General features: G+C 34.8%; 1 protein-coding gene across 1 annotated transcript in view; it reads right to left on the bottom strand.

The window, feature by feature from the left end:
• Positions 1-18,649, bottom strand: part of LOC110453936 — a 34,340-nt gene extending 15,691 nt beyond the window's left edge. Inside the window, exons 1-5 of the mRNA XM_021503180.1 lie at positions 18,513-18,649; positions 18,371-18,416; positions 2,372-2,602; positions 863-1,078; positions 521-628 (exon numbers count right to left, since the gene is read on the bottom strand). Of these exons, the coding sequence (XP_021358855.1) occupies positions 521-628; positions 863-1,078; positions 2,372-2,602; positions 18,371-18,416; positions 18,513-18,569 (658 nt within the window). The 5' untranslated portion in view covers positions 18,570-18,649. The remainder of the gene's footprint in view (positions 1-520; positions 629-862; positions 1,079-2,371; positions 2,603-18,370; positions 18,417-18,512) is intronic.
• Positions 18,650-22,906: the final 4,257 nt, after the last annotated feature.

Here is a 22,906-nt window from a genome sequence, read left to right as displayed (position 1 = left end):
GGGGGTGTGGTTATTTTGGAAAATAAAGCAATACTTTATGTCCCCCATCAACAACCACAAATTATCTCCCTCTCTTTTTATGACATAGCATAGCAATCATTACAACCCATCTAATATGAATTTCTGTAACCCCCATCCAATACTACAATAACTCTGTTAACACACCTGTTAACACGCATGTTATAACATGCGTGTTAAACTACCTCAGTAAACTTGTACTTTTCACCTTACCTGTTAAACATATAGATGATGATCTTTTAATGTTCTTTAATATCACCTAAACTGATCTTTTGTAAGTACATATATATATATATATATAATGTACCTGATGTTGGAGCATTTACCAAGTACCATGTACATACATTTTCTTGGTCTTATTGAGACACTTGCAGTTTCTAACACACAATTATCGTCATATTCCTAAAAGGGTTCATGGAAAATCAATAATATAATCAAAAATCTTGCCAAATAAAGTGAGTAATTCTTGTGTATTTTTACTATTAATTAAAGACAAACTTACTGCGTTTGTTTGATTTTCGACCACTGACTGTTTTGCCCTGGCTGGCTAATTGGAAAATCTCTTCTAAGTCATCTACCTGGTCACTCTGTAGAACGTGTACCCCAGCTCCTGTCACAATTAACAAACATGTTACTACAGAGAAAGTTAGGTTAGAAGCAACACAATGAAAAACATTTCTACATCAATGCTCAAATAAAATAACTGACTTCCAGCTAAGAGAATTGCAGTACGTTATAAGATCAAAAATTACCAAAAGTCATATTTCAATGATCACCAACAACCAAGAAAATTGTATCACAATATTCAAACAACACAAAATATAGAGTAATTAGCACAGCAAACCTTTTCCACATCTAGATCCACCCTCAAACACAAACTTTCCCTCAAGTTTCCCAAACTTGCGAAGATCTGAGATGACCCAGGAGGCCAACATTTTTGGAGGACTGTGCTGAGTGAGACAGAACTTAGGTCCGTGGATGTGCATCCGCATCTTCTCCAATGGCAACTTGCTCTGGGGAGGCACTCTTTTGAGGTGTACATGTAATGGGAACTGGTTCTCTGAAATACAAGAATCATGTGACAATGGCAATACATGTACATTAGCTAAATAACACTGGCAAATACAGTATGATATATACCGTATCATTGTCCAATTGTTAACATAATCATCATGTAAATTGGAGCATAATTTCAATGTAGTAAGTAAGGATAACTTGTCTCTCAAAGAGTAACAAAAATTAAACTATTTTTGGGTAGTGTTTATGTTACAGCAAAGTAATGTGGTAATCCATATGTCCCCATTTGTCAATAGGAAACGATGTTTTTGTATGTTTCACTTCTATTATCAAGACATTAACTAGAGTTATTTATAGAAAGAGAGGGAGAGGGAGAGGGAGAGGAAGAGAGGGAGAGGGAAAGAGGGAGAGGGGGAGAGGAAGAGAGGGAAAGGGAGAGAGGAAGAGAAGAAGAGAGGGAGAAGGAGAGAGGAAAGAGGAAGAGAGGGAGAGGGAGAGAGGAAGAGAGGGAGAGGGAGAGGGGGAGAGGGAGAGGGGGAGAGGGAGAGGAAGATGGAGAGAGGGAGAGGGGGCGAGGGAGAGGGGGAGAGGAAGAGAGGGAGAGAAGAAGATAGGGAGATGGAGAGAGGAAGAGACAGAGAGGAAGAGAAGGAGAGAGGGAGAGGGAGAGGAAGGGAGGGAGAGGAAGATAGGGAGATGGAGAGAGGAAGAGAGGGAGAGGGAAAGGGAGAGAGGAAGAGAGGGAGAGGGAAAGAGGAATAGAGGGAGAGGAAGAGAAGGAGAGGGAGAGGGGGAGAGGGAGAGGGAGATAGGAAGAGAGGGAGAGAGGGAGAGGGAGAGGAAGGGAGGGAGAGGGGGAGAGGAAGAGAGGGAGCTCACCTGAAAACACAAATTGACTAAATTGGGAAAAGTTCCATAGATATATTCAATGCAAGCTAGCCTTTGGAAACTATCAACCACTTGCTAGCCTTTGGAAACTATCAACCACTTGCTAGCCTTTGGAAACTACCAACCAATCAGAATTAGGCTGTCTGCTGTAATGCTATTTTTTTTATGCAGACAAGGTTCATGTTTAAAAGAAACCTGCAGTAAGTATACATGTACATGTATATGTACGATTCCAAAACACACCTTACAGCAAAGGTTTTGGTGAAAATCAGTCTTAACTTTCCATCAATCAAAATTCATCTTCGTGTCAGACTCATAACAACATTAATTTTCATTGAATTGTTGAGCTCAACTTTGAAAGCTGTATGAACCATTCCGTAACACACCTTATTATTAAAAGTTCTGCAGAAAACAATTATATATATATATATAATAAACTATGATTTACCTTCTCCAATGGCTGTTCTGATTTTGACCTCAAATTTGATGAGTGTCTCTCTGTTCTCAAATGCGAAGGTTGTGATTTGTTTCTGACAGACGATAGCGAGGACATTGTTCTCCTTGTCCTGGCTGAAGCCGGTCTCCAGGCCATAGAAGTCCTCCAGGTAGAAGTCATGCTTGGCATTCTCTCCCTTTAAAGCATCCTTCACACATTTGAACAGCAATACCTGCATACGATCTGGAAATAGCAAACCACCTATCTTACTATTCAATGTCAAACAACATTAAAGTGTGAAACTTCTACAGTATAAAGGGAAACTTCAATCCTAGTTATCATCACCATTAGAGCAAATACAGTACAGGGTTGATACATTGATGTAAAGTTCTAAAATAGACACCAAGTTAGTTTCCTTAGGATTACAGAGGACGTTTATAACTCAACACAGGGAAAAGTCATTTATTTGATGGATCTAATCACAAAAAATTAACATGCCAAAAATATTACAGCAGACAGTTTTGGAATCTGTTTTTCCCCACTTTGGTAAATACTAACAATTAGACTTGCCCGTCTCCACCATAGCATTCATTATATATCTGTGTAGCATCTTAGAGTGTTTGGGTGGCGAGCAAAAAAATGCAACAGCCAGTATGATTAGTTATTAGTGGGTGGACAAGGCAATGTATTACCAGATAATTAAATCAGCCATATTTCATGTAAGACCACATGCTGAGTCAAAAATGAAAAAGAGTGAGTAGGTGTTTATACCAAGAGGGAAGAAGATTGGTTTTAATGTGATAATCAGGAAAACTCATTAAAATGAATTGATGACAGTGTGGAAGGAATTGTGTGGCTTCGCCATTTCTCCTCTAACCGGTGTCCTGATTGTCTTCACTAGTACTTCATATAGTTTTCTATGACTAATGTTTAAATGCTACTCAATTACCACGCTGCTTTCCCTACATGATCAATTACAATCTAACTATATATTAATGGGCAATGTGTAGGATCAATTACTCCTCTTTTTTGTACAATGTACGATATCTACCCTGTTTGATCATTTGATAGTTAGTTGCCTTGTATAGCAGAATTCCCTGCACAAGTAGAATCACTGGCAACCTATCATGTACAATCAATTATTTTATACGGCTTTCATTTTGTACATTGCTAATTTTGCATTTAATTGGAAATTATATTAAACACCGAGTTTATGGGTTATAGACTGTTAGTTCTGCAAATTAACCCTACATACATACTGTGTTACATGTTATATATTGTGCCCCTTTCTTGATCAAAAGCAATCTAGGAACTGAGAGCGCTTTAATTTGTATGCAACTTTTTGATATTTTTGCCAAAATATTTCATATATATATATCGAGCTGTGTTTTTGTTTTACTTTGTTTCGTACTGTTTTTCTTAACCGTTATTATATATATAAAAGTTTTTTTGTTTGTTCGCTTGCTTGGACACTGATTTATAATATGTCGCACCCTGTATCATAACAATTTACCCTACAAGGTACATAAGTACTGTGCTACATAAATACCTACACTGTATGGTCAATTCAATAAAGAACAAAGAATCCTGATATTCCTTACCAGTATGTGAATGTGCTATAATTAACACTGAGCTACTGAATGCTGTCAATTTTTTTCTGCCATAATGTTTATATTCATAACGCAACACCAACAGCAAACAGCAGCTAGCCTCCCTGTTTTCAGTGCTAGAGATGTTAGACATTGCAACAGTAAAGTGCAACATGCCCCAGACTACAAGTACTCCATATATAGACAATGGCACATTCCCTTAACCGCAATGTTGACAGACGTATGCTGTTTATTATTGTCAGAAACACCCACAATGTTGATCAAAGCTATTTATATTAGAACTGTGCTGTTTGTTTAACATTTGGGGGAAGAAGAATTGTATCTGATGTATGTGTTCTAGCCCAAACAAACTTTGGTTTAGCAGCCTGTTAATGTAAGTGATGAGCTGACAGCTGATGAAGACGGTGTCAAGTTATCCCGCCCCCTAATCTCCAAATCCCCTGTACAGATGTACCAGGCATACTCGCCTCCTACATCTTAATTCCCCTGTCAGACAAGCAAGCAGCAAACCAATTTTAACAATTTTCGCAGCATGAGTGAACAACTCTTTCCGCTAAAACATTCATCAGATGAATTTCCTCACTAGTACAACAGGAAGACTTACTTATCTCAAAATGAGGTAGATTTGATCTACATCATTGCCAGTCAACTACCGGTATAGACTGTTGGTTAAACAATTCCGGCAGATTAATTATTTTGCTCCTTGTAATTTCTGAACTTCACTCTTTCATTCAAAGAATAACATCATTCCTCTAACAAATAAAAACAGCATATATTTAGGTAGCATCCCAGGATCTCCTTTTCAACAACAAAGAAGAATTCTATTTTATTCATCCGTTTCTGACTTGCATTTGCAATTGCTTGCTCATTTCCAATGTTACATAGTCAAGAGAATAGGTACAGAAGGGACTTTTTTGTTATTTCCTTTATCTATTTCACAAAAACATTCTGGGCCACAATGATTTGATCCCTTAACGTCTTGATTATAATTAATTAGAGGAGCTTACCCACTACCAGTACCACTCATGTCATTTGAACTGCTATGATACTTTTTGTTAAACATTACTTGGAATAATTCCAAAATGTTATTACTCCCAATAAAGGCCCACAGCCTTTAATTATCAGCATGAAAAAGATAATACATAATGGATTAACAGGACAATAACTTTTCAATTACACATATATTTACCATAAAAATGGTGGGACTCTATCTGGAAGTGATATCGTGATGTTAATCAAGTATCATAGATACATATTCAATTTTTATTTAAGTGTTTTGTGCATGTTTAACTTGCAATAAACTTTATCATTTATTTTATCTGATAAATAAATAATTATAAAGGAAGCACTTGGAACCTGTATCATTTGTGTTTTATGCACTTTCTGTAATTTGAGATTCAGTGTCACTATATATATATACCATGTAATTACATGTGAATTAACCCTTCCACCACTGTAAACCATAATGGTCTCATCCAGATCAATGCATGGTAGAGTCTATAGAAGTTACATAGGGGTGAAAGGGTTAGCAACATGTCAGCAGATTATTGCGCTATTGATATACATGTCAGCAGATTATTGCTCTATTGATATACATGTCAGCAGATTATTGCGCTATTGATATATACATGTCAGCAGATTATTGCACTATTGATATATACAGACTAAGTAAAATCTAACATCATAATTGCCATTACATTATAAAACAACCATCCTAAAGAGTAAATCTATTACCACTTTTATAGTGAATTCTTACTAATACTAACCAACAATCTGGTCTTTATTGATCATCAAAATCTATACCAAATGATGTTTAATGTAAACAAATATTGTACATATACTATATACATGTATATCCCTTCAGATTTTTCAGTAAATCAGATGGTTTATCTGATTTTGCAATATATTCCTAGCTTGAAATATACATGTTAATGCTGCAAAATCAAAAATTGTTAAAGGATACACCTTTGACCCAGGTTCATAGAAAAGTATTTCCTCATTGCAATGTTCTCCTCATTATAATTAATGCCAGGTGGCCCCGAATAAGTGATATCCAGTGTATGCATATATGATTTTCTCAAATGCATTTTACAAGTATTTAAATGTCAAACAAATCGTTTTTACATTAACATGATTGCTGAACTAGAGAAAAGGTATTCTAAATATTTACTAATCAAATTTACCAGATATGGTATGCCCATGTTGAGTCACATGAATGATAAAAGCCTTGCAACTGTCAACTTCTTGATGCCATAAAATGTGATCTTGTATTGTGTGTATGGATATATACAGTATAACATTTACACTCTTTGTGGTTTAGTTTATTTGCATAAAAAATATCAATCATTTAGCAGCCACAACATGTTTTTTACAATTAGGTATGTGTATTTTTCAGAATGAACACTGCTATTGCCTCAGGGCCACATTCCTGTGGTACATATCCATTTCCTGTCTCTAATTTTTTTGACAGCATTATACCTCCAACATCAAGGCAAGACTTTTGAAATACCAGATCTAGAAAGGTTTGCTTGGTGAGGAAGAATTGTTGTATAAGGACTACATCTGTTTGACCTACAAAACATCCATCATTCTTCGCTGCACTCATTTTCCACCTGGCACAAATACTGTGTACCTTTATCAAAAATAATCAGGAGGCACTTTTTATTTGCTGTACCATGCTGACCTAGGTTTCCCTTCCCTATTCTATATTGGGCGCAGAAAGAGAACACTTCTTTTGTAGCCAGCCAGCTTTGGTGAGACAATGGTACTCTGTGGTATCTCTTCATCCATATACACAATTTCATTGTATGCAGCTAGCTCAATCATGCAAGCGCGAGCATGGCTGGCTTTTATCACATGAACTCTACTTTGTAATCTTTAGACACAGGTAACTCATTTTTACTTGTGTATTTTATCACGTTTCAAACTATCTAAAAATGTCAAAAATGATTATGCTAGTTTGATCGGATGTTGTGTTTTAAAAAGGGAGAATATAGTAAGTAATTTTCAATTTGTGATCACCAATGCAAGAAGAAGCCCACCAGTCTGTACCAAGCTAATGGAGTTCTACATCAAACAACCAGCACAGGACTGCTGGAGCCATATGGTTCTTGACAGATTGGAGTGAAATAAATGGAAACATATTCACCACCAAATCTACAGCAGACTACTCAAATTTTTGAACATCATTAAAACATCTTTCAGTTTGGGAGGGATGGAGTCTGGTTTGAATCATATGTTTCTGATTAGCTCAGTAAGTCTGTGCCTTTCTTCTAACCTAGTGAAACTCACCAAATACTGAGTGTACGATCTGTATACACAGACCCTAGCTGTTACACTCTCAGTAATAAACACAACACTTGATTCATACATGGTCAGAGTTATATATAGTCAAATGCACATGTACCTTAACAAAGGAAAAATAAACAATTAAAAACCTACAATTTAATTAATTCATGAGAAAGTATTTTAAACATGACAATCAGCGTAAAATGTGTTAACCATGTGTGTAGGAACATTGTAAAACTTGATTTTGTTTTGTTTGACTCTTCAAATATATTCATGATGATCATGGAGTTAAAAGGTTTGTGTTGGCAGTTCTCGTACATCTTTTAGCAGTTATCCCATTCTAATACTTCTAAAATATATATTTATACTGTGTGTGTGTGTGTGTGACATGTACTAAATTAGAAGATGGCACTAACTGGAGTTTCTGTGTATTGTTTTCTATTGCAATTATATTCCGGTTGTGTCAATTAATCAATGGACTAATTATGTTTAATCTGTCCAAATTTGATAATGCACAACTTGATTGCACCAAAATGAACATGTATAGTTCATAACCATCAGCATATATGTTCATGTGGATTTAGTATTAAACATCAAATTATCAATATTTCCAAAGACTTTTAGGCTAGAAATTAATTTTCAAAAGAACTAGTCAGTTTTCTAGTTCATGTGCAAATCATGATAAGTAATATCAAATTTGACAGGTCAATCGGGCGAGCAGTTTTTAGAACCACTAGTCCGGCTGGAGATCTTATTGTCTAGACCAGCCTGTACAGCCTATACATTTCTACTTTTACAGTTCCTACATATAGTACCTGTATATAAATGAAAGATAGTTATATACCTACCAATACTAACTAGAATACTGACAGGTCATGTCATCAAGGGTCCCGCCACTGTTTCCACTATGGTCTATTTTTAGTAAATGACTTTGACCTTGCATTGACCTTAGAGATTTCTTAAACCCCTATGGCGCACCTACATATTACATTGTATTTACAAGTAAAATTAAAAAAAGGTTCGACGGCAGGATTCTGAAATAAAATATTGTACCCCCAAAGTCAATCTTTAGTAACAGTGACCTTGACCTTAAGATTTTTTTAAAACCATACTGCACATCCACATTTCACAGTGTATGTATCACAATGTCAAATTTTTAGAAAAATTAGTCTTTCGGATTCCCAGATAATCTCTGGAAACGAAAGTATTGATAGACAGATAGACACTGATTTGCGGGGCCGTAATTAATTCCCTGTTTATATGAATTCTGTATATGCCGATCAAGAAATATGTTTAACTATGTGATATAATGTGTGTCAGTAGACTGACGACATGGTGACCTAGATACACATCTCGCCATACTTCCAAAACATCCTTACTTGTGAAAGCATAACCCAGAAAATACATGTACATGTATAATGATCATATGATCTCACTGTTCTTACAAGGACTGATACATATATACAAGTTTATAGCGTGTATATTTATGTATGAAATCATCATCACATACTCCACAGGACATTACATTTGGTTGTATAATTAACTTTTTACTGATATTATCTTTGATTTAGGTATAAATGTATTACCAGAGTGTAATTTACATTTCTTTTCCGCATGACTGACATGAATACATAATAGTATCTTGACATCAAAGACATAGTTGGTAATTTTCACGTGGACATCAAAGGAAAATACAAATTCTATATAGGCCACTGCTTTAATACAGAAAGTTCTGACGTTGTGAATGAAGAATTCTATTATATATGTATAAATCAGCTTAATTCTCATGCACAACATTTATTATTTGATAACTAAGTTTTAAAATTAACAAATTACACATGTTTTACATTTGTTATAATATATTGTGATTTTATTACATGTTTGACAATGAATACATGTGCTTGTTTTTTTCTATATACATGTATACATACCTATATGCTGTATAATATAATATGTACATACATGCACAGTCAAACCAAGCATCATCACTTATCATGTTCCTGGTCACATAAGCTTTATACATCTATTAGATCTTACATACTACGTATAAATAACAAAAAATAGTTCATGTCCATGTGAAGTAGTTACTGTACTTCACATGTGTAAAGGGTAAAAGCTGCAATCTTTTGTTGGTCGCGATCGTTACATCATATTTTTCCTATACATCAAGATGGATATACATGTAGATATATTCATAATGCCCATCACTACTCACAGATGGGACAGTAGGTTTGCACTTTCTGAGAACACCGGTGCATTCAATATCTGGGGCATATCTCATACTTGGTCACTCTACGACTGCCAAACTTTTTATGCCAGTGAACATACCTCTTGGAATTCCTTCTAGCAGATGTGCCAATCATGTAACGGGAAGGTGGAGAAATAGTGACTAAGTGAAAATATAGTACAGTACATTTCACTTAATATCACATAAAAGAAACAAGACAGAAAGGCTACAGAGGGAAGACAGACAATGTTAGAGGAAAAGCAGAGATAGTGATGTCATCGAGAGGTTAGGTAAATAGTGACCGTCAATGCAACGAGAGGTTAGGAAAATAGTGGCAGTCAACAAGAGGTTAGGCAAATAGTGACAGTCAACATGAGGTTATGCAAATAGTGACAGTCAACATGAGGTTATGCAAATAGTGACAGTCAACGAGAGGTTAGGCAAATAGTGACAGTCAATGTGAGGTTAGGCAAATAATTAGTCAATGAGAGGTTAGGCAAATAGTGACCATCAACGAGAGGTATAAGCAAATAATGACAGTCAACGTGCGTGTGGTTAGTCAACGAGAGGTTAGACAAATAGTGACAGCAGGAAAACAGATATGCTGACATATACGGAAGGAGCAGATCTAGAGACATGGTGACAAATAGAAGACAGCCATTCATGGTGAAAAAGCTTGTGGAAAGACAGAATTAATACTGACAGTGGAAACACAGAAATAGCGAAATAAGCAAGATAGCTATAACAATTAAATAGGCAAGATAGAAATAATGACAGATGCAAGATTGAAATGTTTATAGAATGTTCTGTGTATACATGTATAACTATATTAATAAAATTTATTGTTGCATATGAGATCAGAAAAAAATCTATCTACAAACAATAGCCTAACAAACTACTGTCAAACAATGCAACACAGTTATACAATACATCTCTGTTTCACGTTTTATAGTACTGTATACGTAGTACTCTGAACACGAGTACCACCTTTACTATTCCTTAGCTCGAGAAGACATTCTGACTAATGCCGAGTTAAGAATATGGTACTTGTATTTTGTGAAAAGAATATGGTACTTGTATTTTGTGAAACTATCTTTTTAGAAATATTTTCACTTATTATTTGGCAACATATATTGTACTTACTTCCTACTTGGCAGTGAAATAATAATATAGCAAGTTAATTTCACTCAGTCAAAAAAGAAGATTGAAATGCTATCTAAAAATTGTGCAGATGTTTTTTCTCATTTCTCCTCTTGATTTGGCTCGACATAATCTATACGCAGATTAGTTTTTTGATAAGAGATTTTTTCATGCCTTCATGTCTGACAGATGAAATCTCCCTGATACACAGATTCTAGGAGTAAGGTTTCATCCTTACTATACCAGACAGCACAACTCTGAGCACAATGTTTATCTACATCAACACACCCAAAAACGTACTGTTAACCTTCCAATAATGTGCTGAGATACGCTTACAGATTGAGGCCTAGGGGGTGGCTGATGTAGCAATCTATGTATCACTAACCATTCACAAGTAATAACGGGTAACAAATGTGAAGATCTTCAATTCACTACATTTCACTTGATAAAGTGAGGAAAACTCTACTCATGATGAGTATATAAAACAATTTATATCATAAAAACTGGCACAGGACTACATCTTTAATACAAATAAGATATCAAGTATATTGCTGTGATAATCTATGTACGGGTATATATATGTATAAATGACTTCAGGAGTACCTGGACTAGTACTGTAAGATGTTTTAATTACAAAGGTGTGATTGGGTATTGCCATTGGATGAAAAAGAGAAAAACATAGTGAATAGGGAGGAGGAACACACACTTACCCCTTGTAAACAAATCAAGAACTTTTAAAATCATAGGAAAAATCAGGAAAAAAAGGAAATCCTTTAAAACCAGGAAGTTTGAGAGAGATTAAAAGGACCATGGACATTTAGTAAAACTTTCAATTTGGAGAAAATGCATTATCCCCAATACATCTTTTCCATACTGACCTATATTTTTCCATGCATAGAGAACTGGTCTGAACCAGAAAATATTCTGCAGAAGCATCTGAACAAAATCCTAGTCATAACACTTATATTAAAATGTGATTAAATAGGATGTTTGCCTATGATACCAATTTCCCATGACAGCTCTTTTGATATATGACTATGTCCCTGGGGACCAGAATTAACGCTGACACGCATTAACAGTACAGCATTCAGTTGCTGATGGTCACAGAAGATAAACTAGAACAGCTCCAGTTTGCGAGAACTCCAAATATAATTTGCAGCAAACCTAGCAGTCATAGCCTGTCTTTCTGTTGTGTTAAAGCCCTGGATTGATGTACTCTGCAGAGGAGTCACAATTGGCCTGCTACTGCGCATGCTGCACCCATTGCATTGCTTATCTAATGGGATTAATCTTTTAATTGCTGAAAAATCTTTAAATGGAACACCAGCAACACAAAGAACATAAATCAATTAAAATACAAATTTAAAAAAAATCATCTAAATGCTGAAAATCTATGTAAAATGTAAAATAAAAAGTTTAACTCTGGCAACACATATATCACATTTATACCTTTATGCCAGTATATGGTGAAATGCCAGTATATAAGTATATATCATTGCACCCCTAATTGACAGTACCATTTTCTGCTAACACCATGTCATGATGTGTTTGTTACAAAATTTAAAGTGCATTGTCCGGAAGCATTTACATGATGATCAGCATCATGACATTAATATCATTCCAAAAGTCATGACATTAATATCATTTCAAAAGTCATGACATTATATCATTCCAAAAGTCATGACATTAATATCATTCCAAAAGTCATGACATTATATCATTACAAAAGTCATGACATTATGTCATTTCAAAAGTCATGACATTAATATCATTCCAAAAATCATGACATTAATATCATTCCAAAAGTCATGACATTATATCATTACAAAAGTCATGACATTAATATCATTCCAAAAATCATGACATTAATATCATTCCAAAAGTCATGACATTAATATCATTCCAAAAGTCATGACATTAATATCATTCCAAAAGCAGTATGCATGGCTTGTTGTGTGATAATATTTGCATGCGTTAGTTGTATATGGGCACCTAAAGATGTCTTTACCTAATTAAGATGATTTATATGTGAAAAATATGTGTTCACATATTCTATATATATAGAGCACTGTTATATCATCAATATGGTGTTTTTGATATAAAATACCTATAATAAGTTCTGAAATCACATCTATCAAACAACAGACAAACATATATGTATTAGACATTGCTATAAGACAGGTGTACATGTAATAAGAGGCCAAATGAGCACATAACACACACACATATATAGAAATATCTTTTTAAGTTTGCTTCCCCAATTTAATGAAACCAAAACTTTGCTATAGACTGGAAATTTTAAAGCATGTAATTAGACAATTTATTTTTAAATTAATGAAATTTATCTAAACGAATATGCTTTTTAAATGAACATGTATACTTCAAAATTGGCAAATGTTCACAATATTGAGGTTAATATATATATATATTAATACATTTGTACTTGAACACTGCATATTTACGGTCAAATACAGTAGTTAATTTTAATACTTTTTCTTTGAAGCTCTACAAAATCCCTAATTGCAGGACAGGGAAAAAAATAAATGAGACCAGCAGTGATTTATGGAGCAGTTGTATGTTGACACTAAGGGCCATTAATCCAGTGATTTATTTCAGATTAACAAGCTTTAGACAATTAAATGCATTAACAAAACAGCAACCTGCCACATTAGTCCTGCATGATGGGGGTAATCAACCCTTCCTGGTCCATCAGTAGAAATTTACAATCATTGAATATTGGATAGAATGCACAGCCTGTTAAAGTGCTGAGATTATATTTCCCACAATATGCAGCCTTGTGTTTTCATTTAGACAGGGTTGTACATGTAAGTTTTTTGTCAGGGGTGGAGAAAATTTTCAAAATTTACCATTAAATTACATGTTGGGCTATAGCTAGTACAAATTTTCAAAATCTGTAACAAATGCATAGAGTTTGACTCTATTTACATGATTATGTACACATTCATAGAATCTATTTACTCACAGACTGTATAAATCTCTATTTACACACTCGGGGAATCTCTACAAACTCATCGGCTATTTTCACAATCTTTTGACACACAGAATCTCTATCTATACACTCAGATAATCTCTAGATATTTAAAGAATCTTTATATTTACACACTCTAAGAGAATCATTTGATCAAAGACTTTCTATAAACACTCACAAAATCTCTGTTATGCATTCAGAGAACCTATATCTACACATCCAAAGAATTTCTATTCAAATATCCAGAGAATCTGACTATTGGCATACTCATGAGAGTGTAAACTATATTTACATACCAATAGATCTAGCCTATATTTATATTTACACATCCAGAGTGTATCTGTTCTCATGTAAAAATTACATCTACATTTATACCAGGAGTTTTCTAAGAAATAAGAAATACATATAAGCAAGTATTATGTTCAGTATTTAAGACATATTTCATACATCAAACACAAAGGCTGTGACCTGGTAACATCAGAACTAACATATACACATTATATAAGTAAATCATTGTTAGTTTCAGTGATGTCAAATTATCTAGACCAGTTGGGCAGCTCATTAGTGATAGTATAATATATCTGATAGTACTAAGTTTTGAAGTTATACACATGTAAACTGTAGCAATCTTAGACTTTTAAGTGCAAAATTATCTTTGCACCCTGCAGCTGGCAATGGCCGACGTATCATGTGAATTTTAAATAACATGTTAACAATGGTCCTGTATCGGGGAGATACAACTAATGAAAAGTAGAACACTTAAAAAACTACATTAAACAAATGGACACGCAATGATTGCTCTCTTCCAATTGAAATGATTGTTATTCTACTCATTGAATCCTTTCATACTGCTCTAACAAGCAAACAGACTGTCCAGCTAGGACCTGCCAGCTGATGTAATGTTTTCTTGATGATGATATAAACATGTGATAAACATAGCTTTGTCTTTCCAAGACTTCACAGGAATAATTAAGCACTTGTGGTACATCACAGTTCACATTACATCATGCAATTCAATTGCTTTGCAATATTTGTTAACATTCATAGCCAATTCCCTAACAAGAATCACTTAAGTGCAAACATAAACAACACTATAGCAAAAACAAATAAAAGCAAAGGTCTAACACAAGCTTAATAAAGCAACTCAGCATAACTCCCTAAAGGGGGAGAAAATTTCATGAAAAGTGGAGGTGCACATCCTCATATTGATCATGATGCTGTGTACCATTTCAAACTGAATTGGCGTAGTGATGGGCAATCAGTTTAAAATCATAATCGATAATCGGAAGTAGTAAACCGATCAAGATAATAGTTTGAAGATTGTTTACCTAATATATAGTAACATACACTCCAACTGAGCTGTATTTGGAAAGAGTTCTGATTCGGTGTTGGTCATATCAACTCTGGCCACCTTTAGGAACTCTTTTGCATACAGAGCCAGAAATATTGTATTTGGGTAGGTGAACTATGATGACAGGGGAAAGGGGTGAAGGGAACGGGGGAGGGTGAAGTTAAAAACATGCTGACATAATCTATGGCCTAACAAAGGGAGTATCACTGATTGCCTTCTTGGCATTATAATACTTATGCAACCATTAATGTCTAACGGATAAGCTTTCATAATGTATCTTGCATGTACCTTGTATATGAATGTTTGATAATTACATGGTACATGTATATCATTGTTCGTACTAGCATAAATAGGCTTTAATATAGCTTTAAGGGGTCCCTTTGTAGTTTTCTTGCTTTAATTTGATATGGAGATGTGAAGAGTTACTCAAATGAATTATTCAAAATACCACATTGTAATAATTATTTATGTAACATATATAGCTATCTAAAGGTTTAACAGGGGAATAGACTACATTTTATATAGATGAGGATTGTGTATAAAAGATGAATATGACAATATCTTCATCACTTTCATACATAAAATATAATATATATTTGTTGACCTAATTATTTGTTTCTGTTCCAATCTTATAAATCTTATTTTTTGTGAAGTTTACAGTTTATGTTGTCCATTTCTCATTTTGTATAAATGAACTATAATATAAATACATAGTATAGAATCACCAGTTTCTAACCCTGAAACTGTCAAACATAAAATCAAATCGAAGCAACATGAAACGTTATTCCCCTGACGGTCATTTTGCCATCACTTTCACATACTTCACAATGACAACTAAATAAATCTTTTTGTTGACATTAAATAGCACCATTATGTGCCTAGTTTTGGTGAAGTTTATTTATAGCACACACTGTACATACTATGATACCACTACAGTTCAAATCTATGGAAATATTTCTAGAAAATGTTGTTGTTGGTGTTTTTTTACATTTTTATAGATCTGCTACAGTTTTTAATTACAATTACATTTACTAAAAAAAAAATGTGGACATCATACATTTGGACAGTGATTGTACAATGGCCAGATCACCCCAGCCAAGTAATTTGGGTAAACACAAAATGGAGAGTTTGGCATACCAAAACCTGATGAAAAAAATACATGTTTCCATGTGTTTTTCTATTGTATACCAATCTGATATAAAGGTAATAGTAATTTACTTTTCCACAGCTACACAGGTAATTATTTAAAATATACATACTCATACAAGGCTTAATTAATAATTACATGGTCACTGGTCTTCTCATACAGCTACTTAAATGTTGTCTGTAGCGTAGTAGAGCATGCAATTTGTATGACCAGGTTAGATCCCACAACGCATGGTTTATTATACAGCGATTTTGCTTTGACTGTCAATTGCAATGTGACAGGTAAATTCCAGCTTTCAATAATTAAAATTTCTTGTGGACACATGTTAATTTAGTATTTGTAGTGAAACTATAACATTAGTGCAGGCAAATTCGCCATGCACCCGAATTCGCCATGCATCCAAATTCGCCACCCTGTGACGAAAAATGCCATATGACGTCATAATACATAAGATGTGACGTAAATAACGTCACCATAGTCTTCAACACAGTTAAAGCCTTAAAACATTTTGACAAGAAGAGGTATAAGAAGGGAAAAGTTATTTTATTTATCAAAACAGTTCCAAAATATCTTGTAACGCAACAAATCTTAAAAATTTGGTCTGTGCGACTGACATTTCATCAACTAAACTCAACAATCTGAGGCCTGTTGGTTGTGATTTAGTATAAATGCATCACATACAAATTGAAAAAACCCATATCTCAATGCTTATTGCAGTTTCATGGTCGACTGAGCCGTCAATGCAAGTAATCTGTTTTTCTACAAGTGTACTTTGGTACCATGTATACTGACGACCCAATGTTTATGGAAATGACGCTCGGAAAGATTTGATACCAGGTAATTCATTTTTCATTTTCATGCAATATGTATTTAGAAATCAATCAATCAGTATATTTTAGAAATATTGTTTGCGTCTAACATTCAGCCATCTTACAACACTTTAATTAAAACACCATCTAGAAATTTTCTAGATTTATATTTGAAAAGAATGTGTTGTCGGCCTGAAAGTATGAGTACATGTACTGCTGTACAATCGCTGATGATTACTTTAAGAGACAGACAGTTACCAAAGACTGATTTTTACATGAAAAAGTAAGTTCACCTGGGGCAGTCTCTGTTGAATAAGTTTTCAAGCCCAAGAATTGAATGTCAGATATGTTTCCTGTTGACGTGCAAGACGATCGGAGATGCTACATGCATGTGACAAATTATCCAAAGGACGGGGGACTTTAGACGACAGTTGAAAGCCCTAGCAAGACCCTCCCATCCGCATCTGATGATTTTTTTGATTTTTTTCTTACTCAAACAACGTTAATCAGTTTCTTCAAGAAACCGAAAATTAACTATCACAACTAAGAAAAGCCATTTATTTCAATGTTAAACATTGTTTCACGCACACATTTGGAGCTGTTCATATCAGTACGACTTTTGTAACATAAATATACAAAATGTGTTATTTTAAAACAGTACTTGCAAATAAGTGATATGTTGGAATGTGGCGAAACTGCCTGCACCTTTGAGCAAATCCACAGTAGGTCTGATGACGTCGCACTTGTTGCTGCGTGACGTCATTCAGGCGTATTTGCAGCAATGTTTATTTATAGGCATTTCAGTCAAATCTTCTTCTGTACTGGTGCTCATTGGCATTTTGATACATGTGTATTTGGAAAAATTATTAACTAAAACCCTTACTAATATATGACAAATTTGCCTGCACTTACGTTAGTGATTAGGAAGGCAGCACAACACTAGCCATTTTCCTGTTTTTCTACCACTTCAATGTGACATCTAAATCAGTAATCAACTTATTTTAAAGGCCTCTTCCCTTAGTCACTAGGCCATATAGCCCATTACATGTATATCAAGAAGTAGGCAAATGTCCTATGTACCCGTATTGATATTAATGTAAAACCATGATGTGTCATTGTTCAGGAAACCTCCGCAACTATTCTTAATCAAGTATAACAATTCACATACCTACGCACACCTCCATTTACTTTTGAACATTCATAACAATACTTGATGTCTTATGTAAAGAATTTCTTCAGTACAGTTCTGACAGTTGATAGTGTCAACTTTAATTTGTATTTCTCAAGTAGACATACAAACATCTGGACGTGATATCTACTTTAAAATTATGTTTTCCATTTGATAAAGTCAGTTGTTTTAAATCCCGAGCTAGGATGTAACAAATGAGTATTTGGTGTCGTACAACTTCGTTTATTGAACGACGTTCAAATTGTAAACAAATCTACTCACCTGCCACCGGAGAGGGTTTCTTCAGTACACACCATCGGGCCTTCCACTGTAAAAGGACAGACAGAACGAGCAATAATAAATTTATGCCACAAACAACAGCCAACATTAAATTACACTATGACAATTTGCACGGTATGATTACCTTTTTCCCATCTCTAAACTTCACGTTTTCCTCCACAACAGAGTTCACGTCAGCCATCTTGATCCCATGTTTTTGAAGCACTGAATGAAGTAGTGCATTCTGATTGGTCAATTAATAAGGGAGGGTACAAACTTGCAGTACTTGGCCTACCGTAGGCGTAGTAAAGTTTACTCCTGATTTGATACCGACTATTCGGGCCTTAGTTAGCCTACCTAACAGCGGAAATCATGACCAATACAGGAAACCGCGAGCGTTTTCATATTCAATGTGGTTACGGTTGTAGACTTTTTAAAACATCACGATGACGTTAGCGTTTCAATAAAAAAAAAATATTTACTGTTATAAGACCATTTTCAACCAAATTTGCTAAGACCGCGCTCGTGAAGGTCTAATTTGATATAGCTATAAGTATGTGATACACAGAGGCACGGACTTAGAATCTAATTCCGTGACAGAGCCAGAGGCGAGCGCTTGAGGTGATTTTACTGTATTTATGTATTACATCAACCACTAGATTAGTAGTGTATTTCATCGAAAAAAGACACAGAGCTCTTGGAATGAGGATGGGTTTTAAATTGTAAAACCAATCATTAGTCAATATGATGACTCGTCCCTTCGCGCTTGAGTCAGTCTAGGTGACGTCATCAATTTTATGATGTCACTATTATTCATTCAAAACTTTTTGGATTGTTTGGCAATTTTTTAAAGTTTATTATCGGGCGGTCAAAGTTGAGAAGCAGGAAATGCCCGTTATCAGCCCTTTTCCTATGGAACGTCAAATTTACATATATTCAAATAATTGCACCTATATGGTACGATTCAATTGAAGATACATTAATTCAATTGGATACATTAATTCAATTGAAGATAGGTGCTGTCGGTATTTATATTTTTAGTTATTTCCCACGGTAAAATATACCGTTAACAATGCAACAATTCAATTAAACAATAACTGGTTGACAACCAGGTATTTTTTATATTTACATATTTTTCTTTTTTAAGACATATTCCTACAAAAACCATTCGCCCTGCCTCAAAATACATTTCAGGCGGCCATTTTGTTTGTTTACATATTCCTACACCTGAAACAGGCAGTTGTAATTATAGTCGAGCAGTTGTAATTATAGCCTATATAATTACACTTGCCCTCTAACACTGTTGTAATGGGACGGCGCGGGGGCAAATGTAAATATATTATAATAAAGCATTTCAAAGAACTTATTTTTTGCGTTGTTAGCCAACCTTAATAAAAATGAACACCGTAATTATACGGTATAATTCTGTCAACTTTCTAACATATTTATTTGGATATTTGCATGGAGATGTCAATAATATTTTATTCGAAAATATCAACCATTGTCTTTTATGTTTCTCATGTATTACTTGGAGTAGTAATCCCAAGTAGCCTGGCGTTGAACATTCTCAAATTGTTGTATCTGTTGTGCCTGGTAAGGGTTCCCAGCATTACTCAAGGAAACGCCTGATAAGTGTTTATTGCGCCTTCTAACAGAAATATTTACAACCCAACGTTAGCAAAACAGGAGGGAGAAATTGATGGTCAGACTAGGATTTTTGAGCCCATGAATTCCGAACTCTGGTAGCTCTATTGGTAGACTGTCAATCCACAGTAGAGTTCGGAATTCCCGGGTCCGATGTCACCCATCAAATATATTCTGACCGTTTAATCAATTTTATCAATTTTTGAGATATTTGCATTCTGCAATGATTCTGAGAAATGGTAATTAATTCTGCAGCAGAGGAGAGAGCGGCTGTTAGTTCTCTCCGACACCATGGTACTTAACAATTGAATGTTCTAGGCAGTTCCAGTCTATCGTAGCCCTAATTATTTTTCTGTATTGCTTTGTCTTTAAATCTGGTTGCACAATGTTATATCCGCTCGATGGTATTTTATATATGTGAATGGGGCTGCGGTGGCCAAGTGGTCAATGCGTCTGCCATTCTGCTACCACTAGCCCTTCACCACTGGTTCGCGGGTTTGATGCCTACATTGTACGTGGGCAGTCACCACGTACTGCAATCGGGAACCGTCGGCACTTTCCGTAAACGAGAAAATACCTCGGGAGTAGAAGGCGGAGTAATACAGACAAATTTTGTCCAAAAAGGTCTTCCGGTGTAAGGATCAACAAGTAAGTCGCCGGTGTACTTCTATACAATATGGCGGACTTCGATACATGTGTGGAGTATGCGAAAACACAAATCTATTTTCAACATCATCTGAAGGAAAAGCAGCTTGATACGCTTCGAAATTTATATGAAGGACGCGATGTCGTGAGTGTTCTCCCTACTGGCTATGGTAAAAGTGTTATTTTCCAGTTGCTGCCCTGGATGTTCCAGCGAAAGCATAACTCTGCAACGCCTTATATCAATGATATTGTCCTGATAATTTGCCCATTGAACAGCATTATGGAGGACCAAGTGATGGGGTTACGAGAAAAGGGAATATCTGCATGCTATATGTCGGGTGCATCAAGCAAAACATTTATGACGGAGGGGGAGTTTGACGATGACAATTCCGAAGACATTAACCCTGACGAAGACGGAATTTTGGAATTGACGATAAAAGACGTTTCATTTAAAGACATAGCGGACGGAAAATACAATATCATATATGCCCACCCAGAATCCGCCCCCCATCGCCATCATTCTAAGTATTATGTTCTTCGGGGGGGGTATATGTAGGTCAGTATGATATGATCTTATTAAAAGGAACGGTAACAAGATCCAATATTTTCATTTATTCATTGTACTTGTAGCTGTAGTTTCTCAAAAAAGTGACATCTAAATTCTTTGCCTTACTATTTCAGTGGAGTGTGATTATCAATAGCAGCATGTTTTGTTTTATGCAGGTTGTGTGACATATAACTAAACCATTTTTGGTGGTGTACACAAATGATTTTTTTCAAGAAATTTTAGTGCAAGCATATATACAATCACATTCACACCATCAAACCCATGTCGACAATGCTTCATTTTTACCCGAAGCAAATCTAAACTACAAGTTCATGCTGACTGCTGGCACTTGTTTGACATTTTAATACCATTTATCCAATTTAGAAATAAGCAATGACACTGACAGAAAGAACTTAAGCATCTTCAATCAAACCTTGATAACCAATAAATATCTTTCATCATCATCATCATTTTACTACATCATTGTGATACAATAACAGGGCTTTCATTACACACTCTAGAATACATGTATTTGACTCCTCAAAGTGATCATTGATTTGTAGGTTTGAAATATGGCATGTCTTTCTGACTTACATATATATATATATCGACCTTTCAAATTTCAGCGAAAAGATTATTTGACTTTTGAAATTTCCAAATAAATCAAGGATTAATTGAAAGTCATGCAACACTATAAAGCTGAAAAAAACAATGTGTCTATATACATCTTGCTTGTAATATTTGTGTCACCTTGGACTACTGATTATGTTTTAACTAATATGAGGAGACCACACAAAACAATGCAACTCTTCACAAGTCTTTTCCAGAGTTGGAACATTAATATTACATATACATATGGTTAAGTTGTAATATCGCTAGGGAATACATTTGGCGAAATCATTACCATATTTTCGAGGAAAAGTCCCCACTTGGACAGTTGTATTTCCAGAATTTCAAATAAGTTCCCTCCTATCCACTGAAATTTCCCCCTGGTCCAAATGTATCTCCTAGTGTACATGCTTGGCAAATTCTGCATATATATATATATACACACACACACATACACATTTATTATATATACACTCAGATGCAAAATATAATCAAACATGATGTAATATACAAATTCTTGAAATGTGAATGTGTCAGTTTTTTTCTGCACTGGACATGTACACCAATTTCAGTTCACTGTAAACAAATTCAACCTTTTGTGGATAATATTTTGAGGACAGAAAACAGAACAATTGGATCAATTTTGAAACCATGACTGTTTTGGTTTGACTGTCGGTCATCAGGTTCGATTCCTGAGGGTCATTCTAAAAGGTCCGTTTTGTTCTGGTTTTCAAAAAAACACCACCTTCACCTGAAATCTTAATCAATATTTTATTCATCTTAGTATGATTGTATTATTTCTATTAAAAAAAGGTTTACATCAAGAAGCTCAGACATATGGTGTATAATTTAATGTGGAAATTATTTTATTCAGTGCAGCAAATACTGTAGTATTAACACAATTCTTAATATATTAAATTTGTGATGGCTCCAAAACTCACTTTCCACAAGAGTAAACAAAGCACTGTACATGTATAAGTATTGATATATATCTCAATCCAACAGAAATGATTTAAGAATTAATATGATAACTAATATAAGTTGACCACACATTTACAGGGGAGAGGAGTTCAGACCAAAGTTCAAGAAGTTAG

The sequence above is a fragment of the Mizuhopecten yessoensis genome, unplaced genomic scaffold, assembly GCF_002113885.1.
Source record: "Mizuhopecten yessoensis strain PY_sf001 unplaced genomic scaffold, ASM211388v2 scaffold7547, whole genome shotgun sequence".
In the NCBI taxonomy this organism is placed as follows: Eukaryota; Metazoa; Mollusca; class Bivalvia; order Pectinida; family Pectinidae; genus Mizuhopecten; species Mizuhopecten yessoensis.
This window is presented reverse-complemented; position numbering and strand designations above follow the sequence as displayed.